The sequence below is a fragment of the Podarcis filfolensis genome (genome assembly GCF_964270895.1).
Source record: "Podarcis filfolensis genome assembly, chromosome: 13".
Lineage (NCBI taxonomy): Eukaryota > Metazoa > Chordata > Lepidosauria > Squamata > Lacertidae > Podarcis > Podarcis filfolensis.
Window position 1 is genome coordinate 23007714 of NC_139615.1, and position 20593 is coordinate 23028306.

At 44.5% G+C, this 20593-nt stretch overlaps 2 protein-coding genes across 5 annotated transcripts in view; one reads left to right on the forward strand and one right to left on the reverse strand.

The window, feature by feature from the left end:
- Nucleotides 1-20593, reverse strand: part of LOC310746622 (uncharacterized protein) — a 31844-nt gene that overhangs the window by 9487 nt on the left and 1764 nt on the right. The gene's annotated exons all lie outside the window — the stretch shown is intronic.
- LOC310746617 (uncharacterized protein) lies at nucleotides 417-9180 on the forward strand. 4 transcript variants are annotated; one of them, XM_083580564.1, is made up of 6 exons: nucleotides 417-1569; nucleotides 2066-2158; nucleotides 2341-2478; nucleotides 2980-3912; nucleotides 5788-5914; nucleotides 6645-9180. In XM_083580564.1, the coding sequence occupies exons 4-6, from the start codon at nucleotides 3202-3204 to the stop codon at nucleotides 7685-7687; spliced, it is 1881 nt and encodes a 626-aa protein (XP_083436690.1). In that variant the 5' UTR covers nucleotides 417-1569; nucleotides 2066-2158; nucleotides 2341-2478; nucleotides 2980-3201; the 3' UTR covers nucleotides 7688-9180. The 4 variants fall into 4 exon arrangements, with proteins under 4 accessions (XP_083436690.1, XP_083436692.1, XP_083436689.1 ...); XM_083580566.1 differs by lacking the exon at nucleotides 2341-2478; XM_083580563.1 differs by lacking the exon at nucleotides 2066-2158.

The window sequence follows — 20593 nt, forward strand, 5'->3', positions numbered from 1 at the left end:
GGGAGTGAATGGGAAAGAGAAATCTTTGAAAATGACAGCAGAAGAAGGAACTAGTTTCCGTGTGGTTAATCATTATTTGTGACAGTTCGATAAGATAAAACAAAAAGTTATAAAAACCAATAAACTGGCCTTTTTAAAAAGTCTGTTACTCCTAATATTTAACACTCTCATTTTTACCAAGTGGGATTCAAATTAAGTGAGTTGTACTTGATAACGTTTCACATTGATTTCAGTAGGACCGAAGTGCAACTAATCTGGCTTGGATCCAGACTGTTGAGTTGGTCTTGACAAGATAAGAGCGCTGGTGGATCACAGCTAAGGTTGCTCTAGTCTAGCATCCTGTCTCCCCAAGGGTCCAGCCAGATGCGTCTAGAAATATTCAATGCCCTGTGGCCCCCCAGCAGTTGACCGTTGAGAGACCGTTGAGAGAACATGGGAGATTCCACTCAGCTATGATGCCTAACAGTCACTAACTGGCAAATCCTCTGTAGATTTGTCCAAACCTTTTATAAATGTGTCTATACTTGTGGCTACATTTTCTGTAATTGTGAGGAAGTACTTTTGCGTGACCTGAATGTACCGCAATTCATCTCTCCGAACCCCATGTTCTGATATTATCAGAGGGGGAGAAAACAGTTTTTCAATCCATTTTCTTATTTCACCATGTAGAATTTCAGAAACCTCTATTATGCCTCCGCATCACCCCTTTTATTTTTATTTTAAAAATGAATTTTCATTGGTTTCCAGCTAAAGGAGAAAAAAATCCTTCAAGCCTTAGCCTCCTCTTCTTGGGAGGCTATTCCCACCCTGCAATTATTTAAGTTGCTCTTTACTACATTATCCCCGCCCCCCAGCTTTTGCCAGCTGTACAATATCCTGTTTTTAGGTTGGATAACTAGAACCGTATGTAGTATTCCAAACATGACCACATCCTGAAAGGTAGCTCACTATTCAGCACAACCTTTTAAGGTAGGCAGCCCATTATTTGATTCCATTTTACAGATCGAAGACAGAAGCTGAGAGTGGACTTGCACAGAGGCCAGGCAGGGGCTTATTCGTAGTCAAAGCCATTAAGGCAGTGCGGGGAAAGCCTGTGCAATTTTACTTAGGAGTAAGCCCCACTGAATTCAGGGTGGTCTCCTTCCTGAATATATACTCGTAGGATTGCATTGTAAGCGTCCCTGGTGGCATTCTCGAGGTCGGCTTATGGAGCCTGCATCATCAATTAGTCACTGTTTTGAGAACTAAGAGAAAAGAGACAATGTTGACAAAAGGGATTGTGCGATCTGGTCTAAAAAATGGGCACATCCACTGTCTTCTTAACTTGGTGTCTCTGAGCCTGCAGCAAGGCGCTTCTCCTGGACCAGATTATGAAGGGTTAAATAGGTTGATCTTTCTGGGTCCTAGAGCCCCTCTATATCTTTAGAGACAGGGGGAAGGAATAAGATACGGAGCTTCCTCTTTCTCACAAACAGTCAGCTCTTGGGGTTTTTTCTCTCTTCTTCCTCGCGGTAGCAAAAGCAGCAGATCGAGACAGTACAAACCCCCAAGCTGGGCAAAGCAGCAGAGGTGAGTCGATGGGAATTCTGCATGCGGAGAATTACAATTTGCGAGATGTCTGGAAGTTGCGGGCGTCTGCTTTATTTGACTGACAGCGAAGATGTGGCTTCTGCTATAAGGCAGGGTCATTCGTTCAGTGGAGCGATGATCATCAGCTCAAAACATGGGATGCAAATCCACGAGGGACTAGCTGGTACTGATAATCCTTCAACAAACCTTGCTGGAGCTATTTTATGAAGTGCTTTGCCGTCTTTAGCTTGTTCCCTGTCACAACAGCCTTGTGAGATAGAGTACACTTGTTCCCATTTTGCAGATGAGGATAACCAATGATGTGTTTACCGTAGTTCCTGCAATGCCCAACAGTGCTTTCTAATGCATAAAACAGCCTTCCCTAATCAGAATAGTGCAGAGATTTTGTATCAAGTACTGCAGAGGATGTTCACCTGTGGGTTGTAAGTCATTAATAAATCATCATCATCAACAACAACTATTATTTATTCCCCAGCCACTTTGGGTGGCTCCCAACAGATTAAAAACAGAATGAAACATCATATGCATGACTACCAAGAAGCAAGCCTCACTGTGAGACTTATCCCAGGTTAGTGTTTATAGGATTGCATCTAAGAGATGCTCATGCATTTGTGTTAGCCCACCTTGAGACTGAGAGATGGTTTGTACTTTATTGTCTGCACAAAAAATTGCATGTGTGAATGGTCCACTTGCAATGAGTAGTGGAAGAACAGAACACTTTGCTGAGTTACAAGCAGGTTGTCTTTGTAGCTGTGTGTTCTGCTGCCCCATTGCTCAAGTGAAGATTAGGGTACCAGATGCAGATCCAGCATCCTGAAGATCAGCTGTGAAGATAGATCTGAAAGTATGTGAACAACGGCAGAAGATGCACAGAAGTCAGAATGAAAGGTGAGCAAGATTAAGGCCTGAGTGCCTTAAATAGCTCTTTGCCCATCTGCTCACACCAGAATAGCACAAGCAAAAATAAATAACCAAAAATAAAATAAAATTGCACCAGTTTCAGAAACTGGTTCCAGAAACCTGCATTTCTTTATGAATCCTGCTTATTTCAAATCACTGTTTGAAATGTAGGCTCTCTCAGTAATCTATGTCTTCTCTCTAAGATTATACCGACCATTCTGATTTCTCCCTCGACCATCTCCCCAGGTTCTTGCAGTGTTTAATCCCTCCTATTTCTAGTCCCTGTGTGATGTTTGCCCCTTCCAGACACAACTGCCTTCCATTTACCTCAGAGCAACAGCACTGATTTTTCAACATTCCATTCCTAGTTCTTATTCTGTGACATCACAGCAGCTCAGCCAATGGCTAGGAGCAAGGCATGAAGTCAGTGGATAGCTGTGAGCTCACTATGCGTATAAAAGTCTGGGTTCTCTCTCCCTCTCTTCACAGGTTCTTAGTGCCTTAGATGGGAATTTTGCTGTGCTTTTGATGGTAGTAGCACTGTTGATGATAAGCCCTGTTCTGTTCAGCACAGTCCTGCCAATTTTGGCATGGGAGTTGAGAAGTTGAGAGCAGCGTCAAGGCCAATGCCAAGGAGACAAAATGGCTGCAGTTGAAGGGAAGCAATAACACTACAGCTCTAACTGCCTTTGAGAGCAACCAGAGGGAAGAATGGAGGAGCCAAACCCAGGACATCCTGAACTGGGGGAAGGGGTAGGCAAGTCTCCTCGGGCTGTTCAGGCTGGGGCAATCAGTGAATTTCTGAGGTGGGCCACACCGCACCATGGTAGGGTTGACAGACAGGAGGGAATGCGTCCTCATGGAGAAGCCCAGTGGCAAGAAATCCTCAAAACGGTACAGTCCTCTCACTCAGGTTGGGCAACTTCCCAGCTGCCAGAGTTGCCGCCTTGGGATGACCTGTCTACATTCGAGCGGGTGGTTGATGCCTGCCAGTGGCCACGAGGAGAGGGCATGGCCAAACTCGTGCCGAATCTCACCGGAGAAGCACAGCAGGCCTTCAATAGCCTAGAAACAAGAGAAAGAGGAGACTATGGGAAGGTGAAAGTTGCCATCCTGCGGGAGGACTTTGTGAACGTGGAGGCCCAGCGCCAGCACTTCCGCCAGTTCCGCTACCAGGAGACCGAGGGGCCCCGGGAAGCCTGCAGCCGGTTGCGGGAGCTGTGCCATCGCTGGCTGGAGCCGGAGAGCCGGACGAAGGAGCAGATCCTGGAGCTGCTGATCCTGGAGCAGTTCTTGACGATTCTGCCGAAGGAAATCCAGATTCGAGTCCGAGAGCGCGGGCCGGAGACCTGCGCCCAGGCAGTGGCCCTGGCAGAGGGTTTCCTTCTGAGGCAGCAGGAGGGGGTGAAGCGGGGACAACAGGTGAGGTCATTTATTCACAGTGGTCTTAAAGGGATGGGGGTGGGAGGACCAAATTGGAATTCTTTGGGTTGTTGAGTTTTAAGGAAGCACTGCTTCCTTAAAACTTTGACATGTGTCAATCATGCGACTGGTGTCATAGGATTGGCAGGTGGGTGGTTTCATCTCCTGTCAAAGTTGGCCTGCAGTAGTGGGGGAGATAGTGAGGGCACTGTGACCTATGGCTTGAGAGTTATGACCTCTCACCTGGAAGGCCTGTTCCCTAACTTGATTTGGCTTGCTGTGACTACCGTGCAGCAGCGTTCAAACTTAGCCACTTGTGACCAAGTGAAGGTGCCTGGGCACCAGGATGGCACCTCCACTGTCTGAAGGTGTTTGCCTGCGGATCCTTGGATCTTGACTGTTTACACACACTAGCAACATATCCTGTAGAATTCTATCTGTTACATTTTATCTGCACAGCCAGAATGAATTTCAGAAACCAATAAGCCATATTGAAAAATACAACTTTCGAGCCATCTGGCCCAAGAATGGCAACCAGGCATTCTGATTTTGCATTCTATTTTGTAACCCTGGCTTAAGGAGCCATTTGGTGCCTGAGTTCCTAACACTGCCTTGCAGTGAGTAAAATGCACCCTGTACATACTCGGAGGCATATTAAAAGGCTGAGCCCTAACTCTGACAACAGATGGCTGATCTAATCACAGAATATACTTCGGATAGAGGGGTCATTTTCCTGCTGCAGCAGCTGAGAGAAATGTTGCTTCCTTGTTTTTATGGCCAAAGTTTTCAAACTGTGGTCTGCATTCAAGCTGCATTCAAGTAGTCTGTAAAAAGTCTGTGGAACAGAGGACAGTATATGTACTTAGCTCAGCACTTGACTAATGTTTTATCTAATGATGGCGATTAAGACCATTTTCACCTGGACTGGATTATCAAACAGCCTAATTAAACCCTAATTTAGGGCCCATGATTTTCATAGTTCAGTCTGGTACAGTCTATAATTCCTCCCCCCAACAATTTACCAGTTTAAAAGGGCTCTTCTCTGTTGCCAGGCCACCATCAAGTCCAAACATAGAAGCAGGATAAATACTGGAGCTAGCCTGAGGCTTAAAGCAGACCAAACTTTACACCTAACATCACAGAATTTGTTCACACAAAAAAGCAAGTCTGTGGTTATTGTCATATTTATGATATGTGTGGGGTTTGATTTGTAGGACAAAGGTTTATTAAGTGGTCCATCAAGACACTCTGCCATTTTTGAGTGGCGGGGGTGGGGAGAAGATACTTGAGAACTTCTGTCCTATGGAACAATCCTGAAGCTGTAGAGAAGAGAACTTTGCAGTTTCTTAGCAACAGTTTACAACAGTTAGGGAAGTGCATCCATAGCTGCCCAGCAACCACTCACCTGCTTTCTCAAAAGCCTTCAAAAGTCTTTTGTTCTGGTCTGTTGTGAGAAGGCAGCAGCAAAGAGATCCAGTAGGGGTCTCTACAGAACTTCATGAAGAAGTTTATGAAGTTGGCTAAGGGAGGGAAAGCTGTGGCTCTGCAGATGTTGTTGGACTCCAATTCTCATCAGTTGTAGCCAGCAAGGATCAAAGGTCAAGGATGCTGGGAGTTGCTCCCCACTTCTGATCTGGACAGTGGCCAGGGCAAGGCAGAAAAGTGATTTCTGCCTGGCTGGCTTGGAATGAGCTTCAAATGGTTGTGTCAGGCTTCACTTTTGAGTGGTTGTGAGTTTATTGCTTCTCACAATGGATAAACACTCAACACCACCATCCCATTATTTGTTTCTCTCTTGATACCACAGAGGATGTCAGCCCGTGTAGGCCCAATATTCCTTCTTCACTTCCAGTGTGGTTATTGCTGTTGTTACAGGTATCGGGAACAGCCCAAGAAGGGCCTGCAAATTGCTCTGAAGCTCATCGGCCTCTGGTCAACACCAGGCAAAGGCAAACCTATAAGGAAGTCAGGCAGCAGGACAATGGGAGTGCCAGCTCCCCCGGTAAGGAACCACACCATTCCCTACATTATTTCCCCTCCAGTCTTCATTTCGTTAAGGGTGTGTTAGTCTGAATGTGGCCCATGATCATTAACTCCTATCAAGGTGATGGAAAGAGTGATGACAGTTCATCTGCAGATGCTCTTGCAGGAAACTGATTATGTTTGACCCATTCTGTGATAGGAGCCACCACAGAAAAGGCCCATTCTCATCTTGCCACCCTACAGACCTTTCATGAAGGAGGCGTACGAAAAAGTGCCTCATATGATGATCGCAGGGTCTAGGTTGGTACTTACCTACCCAACACACCAGAGTATGCATCTGGATTGGCATGGAGGTGGGGGAAGCTCAGTGGGTCTTTGTGGAAAAAAATCCTGCATTTAAGGGCAAACCACTTGCTTAACATAATACAGTTGGACCCATATGTGGTGAACTGATGCTTGTAGCTAAAATGTGAGCTGGAAAGTCTCTAATTGAAATCACTCTGTGCAAGTTGTGTTGTGGTCTGTCAATCTAAATTTGATTTAAGTCTAGTTACATGCAGGAATTTCTGAATGTTAGATTTTGTGGATGTTGGATAATTTGTCAACATTTTGCATTGTAGCATCTTGAGTACAGTGCAGAATTCTTTGGAGTACATAATTTTTTGTTAGGGTTAAACACAGAGTGTGTATGTGTGTTTGTGTCTACCTAGTCATAGCATTGTATCTGGCTCTTCTTTCCCACTCGACAGGTGCCAAGTTTTTGGGAAGAGCTGGACAGTACTTCCAGTGTCCGGACTGTGGGAAAAGGTTTAGGGGAGAGGAGGAACTCCAAGCTCATGGCGGTATCCACAGGAAGGACCGACCTCATGCCTGTGCTCAGTGTGGGAAAAGATTCACCCGCCCGTCGGGCCTAGCCAAACATTTGAAAACTCATTCTGGGGAGAAACCTTACCACTGTGCTCAGTGTCCAAAAAGCTTTATTCAGATGTCGCACCTCACCAGACACCAGAGAATCCATACTGGGGAGAAACCCCACCCTTGTGCTGCATGTGGGAAGCGCTTCAACTGCCCGTCGGACTTGGCCAAGCACCAGCACATCCACACGGGTGAGAAACCCTTCCGTTGTGCCGAGTGCGGGGCAAGATTTAACCAGTTCTCGCATCTCACAAGACATCAGAGAATTCACACAGGAGAGAAGCCCCATGCCTGTACAGAGTGTGGCGAAACCTTTAGCCAGCGAGCGCATCTTATCAGCCACCAGAGAATCCACACGGGAGAGAGGCCCTACCGCTGCACTTATTGCCAAAAATGTTTTAGCCACCTCTCAGCTCTTACAGTACACAAGAGAATCCACATGGGACAAAGACCTTACGGCTGCCCTGAATGTGGGAAAAGATTCATTGCCTCATCTGCCCTAACCAGGCACCAGAGGACCCACTCAGAAGAAAGGCCCCACACCTGTGATGAGTGTGGCAGGAGGTTCAACCAGCTCTCTCATCTCCACAGGCACCGACGGACCCATTCAGGTGAGAGGCCCCACAGCTGTGCAGAGTGCGGGAAAAGATTCAACCAACTCTCATCTCTCACCAGACACCAGAAAATTCACACAGGGGAGAAGCCTTATCCCTGTGACGAGTGCGAGAGGAGGTTCGTTCGGCTGGCCGACCTCATTATTCACCAGAGAATCCATACGGGAGAGAAGCCGTACCGCTGCACCGAATGTGGGAGGAGGTTCCGGCAGAGACAAACGCTCGTCAAGCACCAGAGACTTCATCCAATAGTGAATTCATAATCTGTTAACATGAAGCAAAGCAAAGCCTTTCCTGCTTTTGGGTTTATATCCAAGCAATTGACAGTATAAAACTGGATATTTTTTTTTAAAAAAAAGAAGAAAGATGAGGGAAGACATTTAATTCCAGCATCCCAGTTTCCCCTGTTACTTTATCTACTGCCTCTCTCTATTCCTCCCAAGGAAATGGATGCAATAGTTTATAAAGCCTTGTTAAAAGAGGATCTTCCGGTAGAATTCTCCCCCAGGCACAAAATAAATTAAAATTAAAAAGACAGGCATGCATGCTGGAAATGGAAGCTGCTGGATTCGGAAGCTACCTTCTGCAGTGTTCCAGTGTTGTGCAGACATTTGGATGAAATCAACAGTATGTTATAGGCATGATGAAGATACTTTAGTGTTGGGGAGAATGGATTTCTCCTTAAAGAATTGGAAATATAGAGATCAAAGGGGTTGAATGATCTGAGCCAACTCTTTCAGCATAGATTTTCTGGTACTAAGATGAGCATCTTCTTTTGTTAGCACCATTTTGTCCCTCGACCATCCCCCCTTGCCTTCTTAATACTATGAGGAATGCCACACCATCTCAATTGCTGCTCGGTTGTTGATTTCAGGCAAATCTTTTCCTCCAGCTTAGATGGAACTTCTGTTTTTATTTATGTATTCCTTTGAATGTAACAAAGGGCCTTACTGTCTAAATCAACAACCCTCGGGTGGGTCATTATCACCCCTACTTTTCCAGATGAAGGGGCTGAAATAGACAAAGCCTCATGCCCAAGACCATAGAAGGGAATTCATGGTGGATCTAGAATTTGAATCGGGACACTCCAAAAGGTGGCTGGCTCTCTGCATATATTACATTGTACCAGCTCACATTCCCTCCCTCCCTATTTTCTCATCGCACCCTTAGCAGAAGTAAACAAGAGAAGAAAACAGAGATATGGCACCTTCACAGAATTGTGATCTTTACTTGTTATGTAAATTTCTGTGGTTCCTGTTTTCCAGATGAGAAACTGTCTGAGACAGAAAGATTTGTCCAAGGTCTCCCATTGAGGCATGGCAGAGTCAGAGCTCGAGAACAGGTCATGCTTGCTTTCTCGATCCATCTTCATAGGTTTTAGCTTGGAGACGTCAGAATAGAATTAAGGTCTTCTCCAAGGTGTCAGTATTTTGCAGGAGGGGTTCAAGTGTGTATTAAAAATTTACTTCTTTGTGCATCCCCTGCCAAAAAACCCCCCCAACAGACTGTTTGCATTTAGAAAGGTGATGGGGAAGTGCACTGAAACGAGTAGTATGAACAAATGATGAATGGGAAGGTGTATACCTGCTGTGAAAGCAAATCAGGATGAATTCAGGATGAGTGCTCATTGTTGTATAACCACCCTGCAAACCAATCAAAATGAATGCTGAATAAGGATTGGGCATAGTCTAACCTCCCTGTAAGCCTTGTGGAAGCAAATCATGATGAATACTCAATAAACACATCATCTGGAGGAGCCCCAGATTTATTTCTTTCATGTGTGTGCCATTACTGCAGCACCTGCATTGTGTCTTTTCTGCGGTCTTTCTCAATGAGAGCCTTTCCTCTTAAAGACAGATACTTGGAACTCTCTTGTGCTGTCAAAAGCCATGTTTGGAGGGGGAATCACAACCAACAGGCCTTTTTCTCTTCTCAAGCAGCATGTGATTTTCAAGAGAGCTCCCTGGTCTGAAGAATGTACGACTCTGCCACTTGTGGAACTTGACCGTGTAAGCCAGGGGTAGCCAATGTTGTGCCCCCCAGATGCTGGACACCAACTCATCCCTGGCCATGTTGGCTGCGGCTGATGGGAGCTGGAAGGCACCATGTTGGTTACCTCTGATCTAAGTACTTACATTTCAACTCTTGTTGGGTTTTGTCATTGACTGCAATGCTTGAGGAATGCTCTAAATCTGGAGGTTGAATAGGAGCCTTCAGGTGTACCAAACACATGTTCTGTCACTATTCTTCCTTGTCCTCTCTCAGCCTCCATCCTGTCCTCATATTTATCTCCAAGGCTAGAAGGGAACCTGTTTTGTGATGGTGGAGAGGGAAGCACTGTTTAAAGGAAAGCCATGGATCTCATCCATGCTTTTTGTTGACCGCCTTGGTCCTCAGATAAGGCTATGCTTGGAAAATCCAGTCCACTGGTAGCCTTCCATGTTGTGGCTGCATCTATAAAACTTGTGGGTGAATATGGAACATGGTGAGAATGGAATTTGGCCATTTGGTTGAGATAGGAAGTGGAGACTAAAGAAAGCATTGCTACAAGCTTTCTCTTAGGAGGCTAGGAGCCATGATAAGAAACCTGCCCCCCCCCACTTTCTAGCCTTGTGGCTTCCCATTGATTCCATGGAGACTGGTGCAATGACTACAAAAGGCAATGCAAATATAGGTTGTGCCAACCAGATCATCATTTCATAGATGCTGGAAGGGATGGTCCTGCTGCCCCCCAGTACTGCCTTGATCTCATATTGCAACTCCAGCATTCCATTTTTGCAAATTCCTTTTACACACAAGCTCCAATGGAGCACTGCGAAGATCAGAAATGATCCACAGTGCAAATCCTATAAGGACAAAATATGTTTAGATTGGAGTGGGGGGAATCAAGTGTTTCCGAGGAAGGTTATTCAAGGCAGACCATGATAGGCATCCTTTGCTTGCCCTCAGCATCTGCTCTGATCCAGCTTCCAGGCGAGAGGGTGGGGTTTCTATTCCTGTTAAAAATTATTAGTGGAAGTAGGGGCTGGTTCTGGGAATGTGTACCCTCTTTCAGATGAGCTGATGCCTTGGTCTGAAACAGTTCTCATGCAAGTCCAAGGAAGTGGCTACCCATCTGTGTGCAAAGTTATCTATAAAAATGCTTTGGAAGCAGCTGGGAAAGGAAGAGGGGAATATCACTTTGCTGTTCTAGGGTTTGATGTGAGGGAAAGATGCAGGCCAAGCTGAAATACAGAATGGGATAGGGTTGAATTGCCTAGCAATTATGTGAAATCTAAACAATACATCGGGGAAAATACTGGGAACAGTTAAGTATCTTTGTTAGGGGTAACACACAAAAATAGCTTGCTGCATTTCTGTGCTATGATTTTATTAAAGTACAACTTGCCTGATGATGAGGATTCCTTTTGTGGTGGCTCTCTTCATCCCTATTTACATGCATGTGCAAAGAGAGGCAAAACTTCACACCCAACTACCCATAAAGGAAGCATTTCTCGTGTTTTTCTCTCTGTGTGTTTCCACCTCACAGCACCAAGACAGGAATGCCAACTCTGAAGGTATTGCCCACGTGCTCAGTTGTTCTTATTGGCAACGTGCAAGTGCCTGCATTTGTCACAAAGAAAGTGATGTGGCAAAGAATTTAACTATCTCTAAAAATAGACTAGATATGATTTCAGTACTTACCGACCAGTTTTTGCCAAATTCTGCTTTCATCGACAGGCTGCCGCTATAACACCATTTTGTGTCCATTAATTTTCAGCCACCTCAGGGGGCAGGGGGCTAGGGAGGTAGAAAGTTTTAGAATCCTTATTATTATGAGAGCACAACCTGCTTCAATATAAGTTACACCGTGGTAGACACTAACTTCCTACCTTGGCTCTGATGGAGTGACACCTGTTTTCTGCCCTGCTCATGCCAGTTCTTCTTTGCTATCAATGGCAGATAGTGTTACATAAAAATGTGTCGCTTGCCACACTGAATATGCAAAGTCCATTTTATAGCTCTAAAATGTGGCTTGTCATTGAAATGAGTTGGGAGGGTGCATATTTGGAGACAGCCCTTGAAACCCCAAACATTAATGATTTCCAAATGCCATATTCACTACAGGAAGAAGCTGTATCAGGGTTCTCCTTGGATCACAACTCATTTTAAATGAGGAACAGTGCTTGGTATGCTTCCTTGACATTAAAAAATGGCATCTGGACATGCATAAATATAGGATCCTCCACCCCTTATGGTTGTGATTTGACAGCAACAATCACAGGTAACAATGGCTCTCAAAGTGAATCATTCACAGTGGGATCAGGTGTTAAATAGGGTTGTGTTATTGCCCCAACTCTATATATTATTTTCATCGCAATGATCCTATACTTTGTCAAAGGGAAACATCCCACTGGAATAGAAATCATATACTGAACAAATGGAAAGTTCTTTAATCTGAGTAGGCTGAAGACAAAGAGTAGGGTTATGCTAACTTCCGTCATAGAGCTTCAGTATGCTGATGACAACGTAGTGTGTGCACACTCAGTGGATGACCTCCAAACCATCCTAAATAGCTTCACAGAAGCTTACATAAAGCTTGGCCTATCGCTCAACATCCAAAAAAACCAAAATGTTGTACCAACAAGCACAAACAACCCCTCTGCACCGTCACAAATGCAACTCAATGGTGTAACATTGAAAAGTGTCGATCGTTTCTCCTACCTGGGCAGTTATCTTTCCACAAGGGCTGACATTGATGCTGAAATCCAGCATCGCCTGAGCTCTGTGAGTGCAGGTTTCTCCCAATTGAATAGCAGAGTGTTTGAGGACCAGGACATTCGCAGGGAAACAAAAATGCTTGTTTACAAAGCTATTGTACTACCAACCTTACTGTGCTTCTGAAACGTGGACCACTTATAAATGCCATCTCCAACTCCTCGAAAGGTTCCATCAATGGTGTCTCCAAAAAATTCTACACATCACTTGGGAAGACAGACAAACTAATAACACTGTACTGGAAGAAGCAAAGATCACCAATGTCGAAGCAATGATTCTGTAACATCAACTTTGTTGGACTGGTCACGTTGTGCAGATGCCTGATTATTGTCTTCCAAAGAAACTGCTCTATTCCGAACTTAAAAATGGAAAGCATAATGCTGGTGGTCAACAAAAGAGGTTTAAAGACTCTCTCAAGCTAATCTTTAAAAATGTAGTATAAACACTGGCAATCGGGAGACACTGACCTGTGAGCACTCCAGTTGGAGAACAGCCTTTACCAAAGGTGTCATGGGCTTTGAAGACACTCGAACTCAGGACGCAAGGGAGAAATGAGCTAAAAGGAAGGCACGCTTGGCAAACCCTCACCCTGACCTTCACCAACTCCCGCCCGGAAACCTATGTCCCAACTGTGGAAGGATGTGTGGATTCAGAATTGGCCTCCACAGTCACTTACGAACTCACTGTTAAGACCGTGTTCATGGAAGACAATCTTACTCAGCTACAAGTGGTCGCCGAAGAAGAGATTTTAAGTACTGTATCCTGTGAAAAAAGGCAACAGGAAGCTGCAATTCTGTGCTCATTGACTTGAAAGTAAAATTAATTAAATTCAGTGGGACTCACGTCTGAGGAAATATGAGCAGGACTAGGCTATAGGTGAATTTTCCTTTAAACCCCACTTTAGGAAATGGCTGTAGTTCTCTGCATTGCCAGCTTGGGGAGCCACAGAACTGGTACATAGCACTCTATACTGTATGTGTGTGAGTAATTTTCTGTTTTTCCTTTTGGTACATCTGACAGTTGCAGCAGCTGCTTAGTCAGTTTCTTAGGTGGTGCAGCAGTTGCAGACCCTTCAAACATCAAAGCTGACTTGTTGCATAGTTGGCCAAGAATGTGTGAAGCACTTTCCATTGTTGTTGTTGTTGTTGTTGCTGCTGCTGCTGCTGCTGCTGCTGCTGTGGCGGCATTCAGGAGAATTTTAGCAAACCCATTATGATTTACATTTATAACCTGCTTTTTGACCATCTTGAAAGCACCTAAGAAGGGAGAGAGAAACTGGAAAGCAAGTATGATGTGGGCAATAGCAATAGCACTTAGGAGAAATCTGTGTTCAAATTCCTTTATTGTTGTGATGTCTGGTCACCACTTTTCAGCATAATAAATTTACCTCACAGGTTTCTTGTGAGGATAAAAATGGGAAAGGGGGAGACCACATACACCTAAGAACCTTTTTCTAGAAATATTACTTGAGGGAAAGTTGATATGAGAATGTAGAAAAATAAAAACAGAATATTAATTCTGAATCCTAAAGTAAATTAAATATAATTATTACACAGCAAGGAAATAATAAAATTTTTCAGCTTTGGTAGGCTCAGTGTGCTTGTATAGCTAATGTATGCATATATAGTCATAGCTTCAGCCTCCTAAAAGAGCCAATGAGGTTCTTCTTGCAGGCTTCCCATAGGCCTCTGTGATAACCAGATGCCTGACTAGATAAGTTTTTAATGTTATAACCGTGTTCCTAATGACAGGTCTCCTTTGGAAGCTTGTTTCACTTTATGTTATCCATGTTTTTGTATACGTAACCACTAAACAGTGGTTTCATTTTCAATACAGTCAAGCACTAATGATACTTTAGTGTTTTCCTAGAAATGCTACAAGCGCTCATATTCCAGTAATACAATACTGTGAGGTCAGCCAGTATTTTTAATCCCAATAGTGCAGATGAGGGGGGCCTGAGAGTCTGAGGCCTGTCAGAGGCCACACAGCAAGTTCTGGTTGACCTGAAATTCAAACTGGGATCTCATGCTCTGAATAACCACTGCTAGAAGCAGAGGCTAGAGCACGTTGTGAACACAGTGGTGGTTTCAGCAAAATCATCATCATCAACAACAACAAAAACCCACAGCCTGCCACATAAAGTCACTGGTTTATCTTGGTCTATACATGACTCTAAAACTCCAGCTCAAAATGCCAGCTGAGTGTTGATCCCCTCATTACTGTGCCAGGATAATGACCAACAGAAAGCACCCTTGCCAAGGTAAACAGCGCCCAAGTCTGCAGCTGTTGCCTGGAGGTTCATTAGGCAGGAATGTGCCACCCGCCAGCTGGATGGGCTCCAGGGCAGCAAGACTGACGGTTAAGGAGGATCAGTCATGGAATGGAACAATGGGCATCATAATGGGTCCAGTTCCTGATCCATCCTGGACCCCCCCCCCCCGGGATGGAAGCTGCATGAGCCATCTTTGGCTATGGCAATGGAACAATCTTGACTCTAAAGGAGCAAAAGTGTTTATAGGGAGGGGGTTGCCATGGCTGCAAGCCCCAGAGATGACTGGCCTGGATAGTTCACAGGTCGGTGACCAACCTGGGTGAGTTTATGTAACCCACATCAAAGATGGAGGAGGTGAGGCAATATTAATCAAATGGAGTGATAAACCTCCTGATTAATTAGGAACGGTGGTATCAATCTGGGAGGTTTCTGACAAGGCTCACACCCTAAGGTGCAGCTCAGAGCTCAGGAAAGTCTTCAATTCGGTTGGGAAGATGTTATACACTGCCCACCAAGACACTTTGTCAAATAACAAAAAAGAACCCTATTTCCCATACTTTGGGCAAGGCCCAAACATACACACTGGATTGTGATGTGGTAGACCGTTGTGAGGGTTTTTTAGGTGTCTTGCTTGTTCACATGTAAAGTGGTGCAGGTGGGGAGGGGGTTGAGTCCTACTTTTCTAGAAAAAGAGGTGCTGAAACTCACCATTAACACCTGCCTCATTCTCTTAGAATGGCAATGGCACCCACCTGAGGGGTGTCAGAACTGAATCCCAGCAAGCTCCAGCTGAAAAAAAGCCCCCCACGTGGGAGAGAGGAGCTAAATTTCTCTCTTCCTGCATCTTACCTTTCCACTGCTGGTTGTTTCAGGCACTTTGCTCCCTATTCCACCTCCAATAACTGAAGAAAGGGAGAAAATGCCTGGAACAATTGACTGTGAGGTGCTAAGATGCAAAGATGCAATAGGGGGAAAGGTTTAGTGCACAAATGGCTGGTGCTCAGCCTGCAGGGTGTTTGTTGGACTACGGCTCCCATAATCTCTCCAGACCACAGGCCATAATCCCTTGGTCTGATGGGACATGGAGCCCAACAACATTTAGAGCAGGCTTTCTCAACCTCAGCCCTCCAGTTGTTTTGAGACTACAATTCCCAGCATCCCTGACCACTGGTCCTGCTAGCTAGGAATCTTGGGAGTTGTAGGCCAAAAACATCTGGAGGACCAAGGTTGAAGAAGCCTGACTTAGAGGGCCATTGAATCCCTACCCCGGTTCAATGGATTTCTCCTCCAAGCTTTACTGTAAAAACAGCAGCAGCATCAACAGCCTTGATATGTGAATGATGTCCCTTTCATTTACAGATAGGTAGCCGTGTTGGTCTGCCATAGTCAAAACAAAAAAAAAATTTTTTCTGCCAGTAGCACCTTAAAGACCAACTAAGTTAGTTCTTGGTATGAGCTTTCGTGTGCATGCACACTTCTTCAGATACCTCTGAAGAAGTGTGCATGCACACGAAAGCTCATACCAAGAACTAACTTAGTTGGTCTTTAAGGTGCTACTGGCAGAAAAATTTTTTTTTTGTTTTGTCCCTTTCATTTGTAATTTTACATACTGAAGTTGACACTGGAGGGGTAAAATTTCCAATTCCCTCTTGAATCTGTCCCCTGAGGCAACTGTTGTATTTTCCTTCCATTAGTTACCATAACACCATTACTTAATGGTATTATGGATGAGAGGGGGAGAATGCTCTGTTGACGGCAATGTGTTTTACTTCACTTACTCCAAATTGCCTCGTGAGGGGTGGGATAATGTTATTTGAATGCTCGTAAGCCTGTCCTGCTGCATATGAGGGAGCTGTTTCTGAGCAGGGCTCTGGACTTCTGCCCCCAAATCCTGCCCTAACAGCACACTTGACAAGCCCCACTAAGGAGAAGTTATTTGCCTTTTTCTAGCATTATGCTCCCAGACAGGCAGTAGTGCCTGCTGAAAAAGCTGAGCTCTGCACACCAGGAGAACTTTTCCTCCGCTCCTCTCTTTGCCCCCTTCTCTCCAAGAGCACTAAAGAATTTCAGCGAGTGACTCTCTATGGAAACCCAGACCAAACAAACAGCGCACTGCCCACCTGCCTGTGTAAGCCCCCCCCCCAGCCCTTCCCCAGAGGGAGTTTATTGCATTTGTACATCAGTAAGCCACCACTGGCAAAGGGCAAGCCACACGCTAGGCAAAGGCTGCCAAGGAATAAGCAAAGGTCAGGACAAAAATCTGTTCAGGGAAAATACACATATCAGCAGGCCCTTTTGCAGAAGGCTTCCTGTTGATGCACACCAGGTAAATAGATCTGGTGAGAAGGGGTACTCAATTCTAAGCTTTCAGGGTTCATCCTCAAAATTGCTTAACAGTGGCTGTGTACGCATCAAAGTGTTGATGTACACATCAGTCACGCGGATCCGATTTTTCTGCATGAGCTTTTGTGCATGTTCATCTACACATGACTGTTTTCAGTTGAACACTATCTCCATGTTTCCCATCCGCCACAGGAGCAAATTCCCAGGGGCCAAGGGGTCTTTGGCCTCCCTAATAAAATAGAGTTGATGGGCATTGCCATTCAAATGGTATGCATGCACTGTGTCTTGTGATCAATTATGCTGGGCATGGCTTACCTGACCCCTCTCCCAATATTTTATTCAAGTTGGTACTCCTGCCATCCACTCTAATAGGTAGTCCTTGATGGGATATATTTGTGCAGATATATTGTGTGAAATAGCAACTGCATAGTTGCCATATAACATCACCAGCCTTATTCTTCATTACGCAAAGTAGCCCTTACTGTCTAGGTTTTTGTATGGCCTGGTATTTGATGGGCAATGGCTATTCCAAACTTCTGGAATGTGTCACACCCAGATGACTTGGGTGGAGATGCAAAGGGACACTTTGTGCAATTTGAATTTAGCCAGGGGAAAACAGCATTGCTAAAAAGTACTTGGCTGACAAAAACAGTTTCAGGGTACGGCACTGATGCTTCTTTGGGGCTAGCGTTGCCAGTCTCTGTGACTGCTTTCTTATTTATTTTATATACCATTTATATGCCCAAATGCTAGTAAGTGGTTTACAACTATAAACATAATTAAAATGCACAAGAACATTAAAACATCTTGCTTGCATGTTCAGCCTGTGAAGAAATAGATATTGCAGTATGTTGTCCTCTAGTGGAAACTACTGTATCCTTGTCAAAGCTGCCTTAGAACTTCCCATGCCTTGCGGAAGTGAGAAATGTGAAGCAATTGCGTGATATTTTTGGTTATATTTATATAACAATTATAAACTACCAACTTTGAAAAAATATCAAGGTAGTATATAATATTGTAAAATATAGAATGACCAACACCGAATCAAATTACATTCAGGTCCCGCTTTCTGAATGCTTGCTATGTGAAAATTCACAAGGAATTTGTACCCAAACGTTACCATACATACCACCAATTCAGATATCCAAACAGCTGAATCCCTTACTTGTTTGTGCTTTGCTGGTCAGTGTCAGCCATTTTCAGGCTTAAACCTGGCAGGGAGAAAATAGGGAGGGAGACCAGACAAATCAGGGAGCAGGAGAGATCAGACAAATCAGCTTTCCCTTTGTCTCTCATTTGATGGTTGGCTCCAGCTGTTTCAGGAAGAAACCACGGAGGGAGTGAGGAGGGATATTGGACAAATGACAAAATAGAAATGTTCCTATAGGAAAGGATGGAAATTGTCAGCTCGTTAAGCAAACACTTGCCTAATGAACAATTTGCTGGGAATGCACTGTGCTTGGAAAGTGGGACTCTTGTGTCAATAATATGAAACAGAAATGGGCAGATCAGGATTCCTTTGATGATCCTTAGATGTTTCTGATTCACAAACAATTGGTAATAGCAAGCCGTTTTGTCTTCCTCCTTGTGCCTCAATATTATAAAAATGTAAGAATGTATTTCTGAAGCCCCCATTGGATGATTTGTAGTGTCACACCACACCCCTGGATTTGCAAAAAGCCAGGAAGGGATAGAGGAGCAAAAATGAAGGCAGGTTGTACAATACTAGTGGCCATGGCATGGGAGCAGGAAGGGATGGAAACTGAGAGGGGGGAAATGGTGGTTTGGATAAATGGCAGAGGTTTAACTAAAGTGAGAGTGGAGAAACACTGAGCACCTTTAAACGACAGGAGTTTGAATAAAGCAGGAAGAAATGGAGGGGGAAATGGCAATACTAAATGGCAGAGGCTTGAGCAAGAGGTGGCAGTTTAAAACAAGGTTTGAGCAAGAAGGGAGTTGCGAAAGACTCTGTTGTGTTAGTTTTTTGGTGTTAGTTTTTAAGCCTCCATCCCTGCTTTTCTCAATCTTTTGCATTATTTAAGTACAGTGAGATTGTGGGCCCCCAAATTGGTAAGACTGGAAAAAAGGAACTCATAGAAACCTGTAGCTTTAATAAACCTGTAGCTTTAAGAAAATGCCAAGAAAAAGCTTAGAAACTGCTAAAAAAGCTTTTGTTATGCAAGCGCCCTTTCCCATGGGAAGAGAAGCTAACATTTTTTGTCACAGAACATACGCAGCTGTACGTGTAGGTTCAACAAAGCACAATTGATTTTGCTATAAAAATGTAACACAATGTTACTATATGGAGGCCATATACATGAGAGCAAAACAGCCGGTGCTTATGCTAAGCTTGCGCAAGCGCACTAACATGAAATGTATCCAACAACTAGAATGAGGCAATGGGGAAAATGATTAGAGAAAATTGCAATGTTTTCTGTAAAAACTTATATCACCCTCAGGCCGCGGAGTCACGGTTGCAGCTTTTGCGGAGTGATCCGACTGTAACCTATTGCTTGGAAAGTAATAAATCAATGGACTCTTTATCTCCTCCCAGCTCCTGAGTATTATTGGCCTCAGACCTAGGAGTTTTTAATAGCCTTTGAGGGCTTGCAACAAGATGAAAGAGACCTTGAAAGATTGGAAGCCTGTTTTAAATTTCTACCTCTTCTATTCCACAGCTCTCAAATATTCCATAGTACTATGCCATAATCATATATTTCACTCCTGGTATCATGTGTTGTCTTCAGCATCAAGTTCCAGCTTCAGTGTAGTAGTTTAAAACAGATACTTTGTCAACAAGCAAACACCCATATATGTCCAACATCCATCAACTGGACTTAACATTTTCTAATTGAATAAGCTAACTGACAGGATTGCTCTTAATTAAGTTTCTATTCATTCTATTCTAATCATCTTAAAGATGCAGTGATTTATATCAGCATGGGGTGGGATGCCCAAAGGGAGTTGCAGATTATGAGAGGAGGAGGAGGCATGGAAATTGAGGGTGGTCTGTGCACAAGGGAGACTTGAAAAAAGGAGGAAGAGCTAGGGAAAGGAGGTGAAGGCAATTGCATGTGAGTGAGCCTGTGTGCATGCGCACAAATGGGACTGCACAACTCTGGAAGGTGTGGAAATGAGAGATCTCTATGTGCAAGGGAGAGTTGAGGCAAGTAAGGAGGGCTGAGAGAAAAAAATAACGAATGAGGGTGCAAAGCAGGTTGCAAAAAAAGGAGGGAGCAGGATGCATGTGATTGGGTTGAAGATGAAAGCAGGGGCATGAAGGGGTCTGCAGAATAGGAAAGTAGCTTCATAAATAAGTGGAAGAGAAAAGGGTGTTTAGTAGTTGCAATGGGTGGGAGGAGGAAGATGCAGGGTGGTTTTTGTGCGGGGGGTGCACAAAAGGAAGAAGGGAAGAGGCATGGACATGGAGGTGAAGGGGGAAATGGGTACAAAGTGGGACTGCAGAATTGAAAAGTGGCTTCGGAAATGGGGTTGGGCAAGTGCAAAGGAAGGCAAGCTCTAGGGGTTTGGTGTGGGAGGAATGGTGGGAGTTAGTGAGCAGAGTGAGCTGGTGCACAGCCCCTGGTAAGTTATATATTATCTCTCAGGCTTAGTGCTTGTCACCAATAATTATTATTTGGTTTGATATGCTCTGGAATGGGATGTAGGTTGAGGCTGGGGCAGAGACCAGCTGCCTGGCAAGTTATGAAAAGATGGATCTCTAAGGGCACAGTGGCCTTTCTTCTCTGGCCTGATACACTTTGTCTCATCAAAGCTCAGCCACCACCGGGCCTTT